We start from the raw sequence: 8240 nt of genomic DNA on the forward strand, positions 1-8240 counted from the left end.
ACTGGAAGCCAGTCCTCAGATTCAGAACAGAGAGCAGTGGTTCACACCCAAAGGGGGCCAGCTGGTGCACAGCTTTCTTTTCCATGCCCTTCCAAACCCCTCTTAGCATACGGTGCTGGCTCAACACCACCCAAATGCCATAAGAGGGCACCCCCAAGCCCAGTGTCTAAATGGACACCCAACAGAGTTGTTGGTGCTGCAGCTCCTGCCCTATTGGCTGTTGGGCACACCACCCTTCTGCCAGCCAATGAGGGATGCAGCATCCCCAACTGGTAGATCCCTAGCTGCTATTACTTTGTGGTTCTGTGGACAGGCTGACATTCATAAAAATGAACAAATCCCAGGTCAGAACAGATTCCCAGCCCCCTACTTCTGATTCCAGGGACTCCTTGTCTGTCCCTCTCTAATGCTATCCCACTGGTTTTCTGTAACTCTTAATGTGCACTGGGCTTGTAAGGGCTGAGCGTCATTGAATTTATGCTTCCTGCTCCTGTCGTTTGCAACAAATATTACCTTTCTGATATTAAATTCCATCACTGTTATCTCAAATGTATCTGTAGGGAGCCAAGTCTCAGTGAATTCATGCTTCCTGCTCATACTGCAATTTTCTACTACACATTCTACTGTTCTAATATTTAATTCTATTAATTATCATGCATCGGGTTTCACTGATGAAACAAACAGTTCTTTAAAGAAAATCTTTTTTTATTCTTCAACTTTCCAAGTAAAAGCCCAAAAAGCTGAATTAATTTTTCTAAGGAATGCAGAGCCATTTGTGTCTTCCTGAAAGAATTTAAAGGCATCCTGTAGAGATCAGTCACTAAAAAAGTTTTTATTACTCCGAGATTTGAGACTTGTGCATAGACGCAGCTGATCCAGGTGTCTCTTGTTGAGCTGTTATGAGCCAGTGAAATGAAACGTGGAGAAAAACCCAAGCACTTCAATAAAAATGACAATAACCTTGAAAGGACCCACGCATTGTCATTCATTACGTGCCAGTGGAAGATTACAGTAATTCAGTCATGCACCACTGGTAACTATTATGGAGAGGCCAGGGGTCTGATTATACCATCTCAAGCAAGAATACTAATGTAATCAACATTTCTTCTGTCAATATTTGGACTTTCCAAAAGCATATTCAGCCATAAATTATTTTATGAACTGTCATGTACCTGAGTCTGTGCCTTTGTTCTGACCATCCCTTGCGCAGACTTGAAAATGCAATCAACTTGGCGTGTTGAGATAAAATAGCAGTGCCGAATCCCATGAAGGAATGATGTGGACTGCTGCCATCGCCTTACGACACTGGTAACAGGTGTAAACGACACTAAGCATGGGGTGGCATCCTTTAATTGGACAAGAAGGAAGGCAAGGCATTCCCTGTCTCGACCAGGAGATTGGTAGCTGGTGCCAACAAATCAAGGGAGATGCTGGAAGGGTTCAGTCAAGGACCCTTACCCAGCCAGGAAGCCAACATGCTGGAACAACAGGAGGAAATAACTTACATGAACAATTCACTTCCCCAAGACATTAGATCAGGGGTCGCCAACTCCGGTCCTGGAGGACTACTGTAGCTGCAGGTTTTCATTATAACCCTTTTTTTTAATGAGTGCCCTGTTTGAATTTCTAATTAACTTCTTGGGAATTAATTTTAATTGAATTGCTTTTTTTTAGATTTGTTCCCCTCTTTATTGTTTCATTTCTTTCCTTAAATGGCACCCAAACAGAAATGAAATGTGAAGTGAGTCAGCCAACAGAAGACCAACTAAGTCAGGGCCTCAAACTCCAACCATTTTCTCTCTAACCAGCAGCTTAATGAGGTGCCGAGTCTTGTCGTTAATTAAACCCGTTCTTTATTTCCATGGTTTGTTGCTGCTCTAGTGGTGCAATAGCAAACATTTCTGTAATTGTTGATATTCTCTTTTTTTTTTTTTTTTTTTTTAAGTGTTTTGTGGACATGAGCAGATCAGCATTCCTGAGACCTTCATCTTTCTTTTATTTTCAGATATTGTATGATGGACACCAGTTGTTTTGGCTCGTTTTGTATCTCATCATTGTTTGGCTGCTAATTAAGGAAGGGGTTTGAGTCTTCAGGAGCAAGTCAACTAAAATTAGAAGTTAATTAGCAGCAAAAACAGGTCACTCATTAAGAAAGGGATGAGAATGAAAACCTGCAGTCATGGTGGTCCCCCAGGACCGGAGCTGGCGACCCCTGCATTAGATGGCAGTATCCTTGGACTACAGTACGTGTACGGACACCCGCAGGGCATGCTGGGAACAGTAGACCCATGGATTGGCCCTGTTGGGTTCTGTGGGTGATGCCAGGCGGTGCTAGAGGGACTTGTGCTCCCTACGTTTATGAGGCTTCCTCTTGACCTGGAAGTACTTCCCCTGGACAGTGCTTCTGGGTCTTTTATAAGTAGAGCAGCTTTGCCTCACTGTGTCAGAGTTGGAGGCAGCAGTCGACACTCACCAGAAGGGTTGGAAGGAGAGAAAAAGAATCAACTTACCTTGTAATTGTGTGCATGTGGCTGTGTTCACTCTGGAAAGGTATTGGTGACCAATAAAGGACCCGGGACTATATTGGGCATTACTGTATCTGGGGTTTGGGAGCTCAGTGGTGCCTCCTACTGGTTACACAGGTAACATGGCAGTCTCTGTTAGTGCATTTACATGCCGGGATAACGTAAGTAACCCAGTTAAGGCAGAAACCTTAATTTACATATACAAGTAGGCTTCTTCTGTGGCAAAATTCTTCAGTGTCATTGAACCGTACATGAATCTGAAAATAAGACTGAAGCCTGTGGTCATTTTCTTCTGTTTTACAAATAAGTTTACTCCTTCATGTGCAGTGAAGTAAATAACATCAACCCCATTTCTACATCCTGGACCTGAGCCACCGATGATTCATGGTGTGGTCACTGGCCGCTGCATCACTCAAGTACACTACTTCAACATATCTTTAACAAAAAATCAGGGGTGGTGGCCCCTTGACTTTCTCATATACTCAGATATGGGGATGGATATTTGTGGAGTAAACTGCAAGATAATGATTATATTTTTATATCCTGTACATTAAAGAACCATCAACAAGAAGTCAATTCAAATTAACAATATATTGAACAATTATTATGCAAGTAAAGTTGAATAAATCAGACTCAGCAGCTGCATGAATAAAAGGTAAAGTGCCACTTCAGAAATAGCGGAAATAGCCCAAACGTTGATAGAAATCTACATTTTGTACCAAATACTTGTATGCAAAATTTGGTTGACCTACGTGAAAGCATTCTCAAGTTATCGTGTTTATGTACACACACACACACAGACACAATTCCAAAAATGGTATTTTCAAACTCAGGGAGGTCTAAAACATCGAGATTCATCAAAATCTCAAAATGCAATTTTTGGAGGATTACAGTACTTTCCCTATACCTCATATACTAGAAACTCGGGGAAGTCTAAAATGTCGAGATTCATTCAAATCTCGACATCGAATCTTTGGATGATTACAATACTTTCCCTATACTTTGTATACGAGAAAGTAATACTGGGTTAAAAGTAAATTGACCTTTTTATAAGTTTCTGGTACAGGATTGCACTCTTTTCTGCTTGGCGTTAGTGCTTTTTACCGTGCACCCAGTGCTGCTAGGATAATAATAACGAGAGTAATTTTCTTCAGTATAATAAGTGTAACGTAGGGTTACTCGTTACTTTAAAATGTCGTCAGACTACATAACACGTTAATTTTATCATATTATATGGCAGCACTGCTCATGAGATTTTGCTGCTGATCTTAACACTGTATGTTCAGCTTATCGACAAGAATTTAGCAATTTCTGAAATATTGATGCAGATAACTCCGCACAATGTATGAAATACAAGACCAGGGAGTTTATGCTCCAGGTTTATAATGCACTGGTGAGCCTTCACCTGGAGTACTGTGTGCAGTGTTGATCTCCAGGCCACAAAAACAACAACAACATTTTTTTATATAGCACATTTTCATACAAAAAAATGTAGCTCAAAGTGCAAAGAAGGACAAAGTAGCACTAGAAAAGGTCCTGAGAAGAGCGGCTAGGCTAATTCCAGGGCTACAGGGGATCAATTATAAGGAAAGATTAAAAGAGCTGAGCCGTTAAAGGAGATTAAGAGGAGACCTGACTGACGTGTTTAAAATGATGAAGGGAATTAGTCCAGTGGATCGAGATTCTGACTTTAAAACAAGGTCATCAAGAACAATGGGACACAGTGGGAAACTTGTTAGGCGTACATTTCGCACAAACATTAGAAAGTTTTTCTTCATAAAGAGAACCACTGACACATGGAATAAACTACCAAGTAGTGTTGTAGACAGTTGGACCTTAGGAAGCTTCAGAACTCATTGAGTTAAGTTTAATAGAACTGGCGAAATTTGTTGGAGTAAATGGCCTGTTCTTGTCCATATCGTTCTAATTTCATGCCAGGAAAAGAATAATTCAATGGGCTGAACATTTGCCTCAGCAAACTGATCATGCAGGTCGCTTCTACCTGGCCCAAAGCTAAGCAGGTGAACAGAGTGCAATGGATATACGCAGACTGCAAAATCCTTAATTGAAACCCTGTTAAGGGTTTACATGGGAATGGGTGAAATCTACATCTGTGAACCAGGGTCCTCAGAGACCAATATCCCAGGTTCTCTAACCAGAATAAGCGTGTACATAACATTTCTAAAACTAGGGTTTTGTGGATATCCGGGTTATTAAAGTGCATGTAACCACACTCATTCACACTTAATCCAATTCAGGGTTGTGGAAGGCTGGAGCTTAACCCAACAGTATCAGGAATCAGCGCTGGGTGTTGCTGATGTTCTGACCCCTGCACTGGATTGAATGGATTTGCAGCTGCTATTTTATATTTTGCACACCAATTGTTCAGCTTGCCATAGAAAGCTAAAAATTGAAAGTCTGATTTGGGGTATCTAAGGGATTTCATATCCACACAGGGCTGCTCTGAAATCTAGGTGGATATTTTTGCCAACAGATACAATCTCATACATGTCTTTGTTTTTGACTTTCCTGTCAGGAAGCACATTGGAAGCAGAAAACGGAAGCTGCGGACCAAAAGTTACACCGTGCTGGCGGCCAAGAGGGCGGTGTCGGAGAGCTACAAGGTCCCATCTAGTTTTGAAACCCAGTGCTCTCCTGAATCACAGGACAACGACAGCCACACCTTTGAAAGCATCAGCGAGGATGACTCTTCACTGTCGCATCTCAAATCATCCATCACCAGCTATTTTGGGGCCGCAGGCAGGCTTGCATGCGGGGAGAAGTACCAGGTCCTGGCTCGAAGGGTCACATTAGAGGGAAAAGTTCAGTATCTGGTGGAATGGGAGGGCACAACGCCCTACTGAAGAGGAAGGTGTCCTGACATAAGGAGAAAGAAACCATCCTTTTAAGAACAGAAAGTAATCATAATCGTAGTAGTAATAATGTATGGTCCTTAACCCAGAAGCTGGGACGCAAGTGGTCATACTGCTTCCGCTGCATTGGAAATTGGATGGAGCTGACTGCAGTTCCTTGTAAAGAGAAACACTGCTGTGCTGCACTCTCTGGTAGGTGACCTTCATTAGAGGCTGGAAAGGAGACAAGCAGCTGGCGCGCCACCAAGTGGCCACACTGTGTCATGACGCCACAAAAGGTTCCTTAAGGTGGAGTTTGTGATGTTGGTTTCATCTAAAGTTGCTTGGCAAGTGTTTGATTTGTTGTTTTGTTTTGCTTGTGGTCCCATGATTTTCCTAAGACATCAGACCAAATACCGAGGGCTTCCAAAAAAAGAAAAATTGGAGCTTTTAGACAAGGTGGACACCAATTTGGGTGGATACTACAGTGGCTTTTCCTTTATAAAATTGGATAGGCTCTGTACATTTTTGCCAAGCTGCAGGCCTGCAAAGTCTAAAATCTGATAAAAAGATTTGTAAGTTGATGGGGTGGGGGGTTGGAGTTAATTTTATAAAAGTGCTTGGGGGCTTTTGCATTTCTCTATGCTTGTAAGCATTTTTTGGCATGCTTTGGCTATTGCCCACTAGTATTTTTTCCTCTTGCTGCCTTAAATCCATTTACTAAGCTTTGCCTTTTGCACAGCTCATTAGGAGTCTGGGGGTAGACGACCTTAGGAAAGACTCAAAGAACTCAGTGAGTATTTCTATTTTATATAGTGCCTTTCACTCTTGAAAACTTCTTTTTTTGTAATGCACACCTCACTGTGCCTTGCCAAGAGACAGACTGACTCTCGACAGTTTTCTCTGCGTAACAAATATACTGCGGGTTGAAGTAAAAATGTTCACACCGCAGGCACAATTAGCACCTTTTTCTAAAAATATTTATCCTTCTGAAAGATTTAAAGAGAGAATAATCTCAGCAACACAACACACTTAAACTGAAGAATATTCATCTGTCATTTAAATAATTGATTTGCCCATTTAATGGTTTTGATGGCTTTGTGATACTCTTTGTGAAAGAGTCTAATTTTGGAAGGGGCTGTATATAAATCATTATTCTTATTATTATAGGGTTTATAAGGACACCTGTACAGTGAAATTGTTACTCGCATGCGCTGTTCAACATGTAACATGACCCCACTCTATGGCGCTAGGATTAGTGAGAAACGTCTGTCTTCCTTACCAGAAAGATTTCTGAATATTTTTACATATCGGCATACATTACAGATATTTACACATATACCTGACACTGCCTTTGCTCCAGATGTAAAACTAAATTATGCAAGTTGTCTTAGATCAACGGTTCCTAAACTCGGTCCTGGTGGACCCCCTGTGACTGCAGGTTTTTGTTCCAACCAGCTTGTGTTTTTTTCACTGGAGTCCTTACCTAATTAAGTGAGTTTTTATTTCCCAGTTTCTGTGTAAAAATGACAAAAATAAGTTGTTCATTTTTATTAAAATGTACTAAGCGGAGAACTATGTTATTTTTTTTTTAATTTGTTAACAGTATTTTCATCCTGATTCTCATTCGGCTTTTCCAGGTGCTCTGGTTATTTAATTCATTATTTACTAATTAGTGGGTCTGACTCTGAAGTAGTTGCAGTCTTCGTCATACCGGGTGTCTGCTCTGCTTGTTTTAATTGCCACTATTAGGGTTAAATGAAGGGAGCAAACTACACAGGAAAAATCGGGAAAATAATAGAAAAACAACAAAGCAGAGTTCAGCATTTAAAACAGGGCTCCTCAATCACGGTCCTGGTGGGCTGCAGTGGCTGCAGGTTTTTGTTCCAACTCAGTTGCTTAATAAGAAGCCCTTATTGCTCAAGTGACAATTCTGCTTCACTTTAGTTGTGTTGTTCATTAAGATTTTGAACCCTTGTTGCTTATTTTTGTCTTAAACAGTTGTATTCTTAGTTTTTAATTGCTCCTAATTAGCAATAACATGCAAATGACAAAAGAGATCAGCATTTCTCCATTTAGCTTGTTACCATTTATACCTGTGTGTATTTATCATGCACTATTGGAAGGAAAGTATTGGAAAGGAAGTTGAGAAGGCAGACTGGCAATTCGCTGTAGTCGCTGCGGTATGTCGGTTAGAACACAGGAACTAATGTAATGAATTATTATTATTATTATTAATCCAACCATGGCAGGAACATTGCTTTATTGTTGAAATGCTAGAAATTCACATGAAGTAGAACAACTGTACAGGTAGGTATGTGTTTGGTTCTAACAGGTAAACAACAAAATAATACATTTAGTACATAGAGTGATTCCCCCACCATATCACGGTTCAGCTATCACACCCCTGCTATATCGTGGAAAAATTCAATAAGCACATCCTACCTGTAGTGTACTTTGCAGCAAATTCATAACAAAGCAAACGGTTTTCAGCAGTCACTACGATAGACAAAGAGTTTCGCATTACAGTACCCAGATGATTTCTTACAAGGCCCGTTATTGGCTGAAAGAGGAGACTCAACCAATCACAGCAGGATTTAAATTTTCTTGGGCTCTGATTGGTTGCTGCTAACGTGGTGTAATCTCGCAAGAACAGACAGCGGGGGTCCACGACACATCTAAGTTCTCTGCGAATCGTGTACTTTGCTTGTGGTTCGATTGTTGTGAGCAAACTTTTTGTCAACTTTTTGTTTTGTTTTAAGCCCTATGATGGCTCCCAAGCATCCTGCATCTTCTAATCCTTCTGGTAGTAGTGAGCCTAAGCGCCAGAGGAAGACCTTGACCATTAAGGAGAAGGTGAAAC

The 8240-nt window shown here is 41.0% G+C and overlaps 1 protein-coding gene across 2 annotated transcripts in view; it reads left to right on the top strand.

Moving 5' to 3' along the window:
* Positions 1-7474, top strand: part of phf19 (PHD finger protein 19) — a 127915-nt gene extending 120441 nt beyond the window's left edge. For both annotated transcript variants that reach the window (XM_028808634.2, XM_028808635.2), the window contains exon 14: positions 5062-7474. In XM_028808634.2, coding sequence (XP_028664467.2) covers positions 5062-5389 — 328 coding nt within the window. In that variant the 3' untranslated portion in view covers positions 5390-7474. The remainder of the gene's footprint in view (positions 1-5061) is intronic.
* The last annotated feature ends 766 nt before the right edge of the window (positions 7475-8240 follow it).

Source organism: Erpetoichthys calabaricus, chromosome 9 (assembly GCF_900747795.2).
Source record: "Erpetoichthys calabaricus chromosome 9, fErpCal1.3, whole genome shotgun sequence".
Taxonomy (NCBI): domain Eukaryota; kingdom Metazoa; phylum Chordata; class Cladistia; order Polypteriformes; family Polypteridae; genus Erpetoichthys; species Erpetoichthys calabaricus.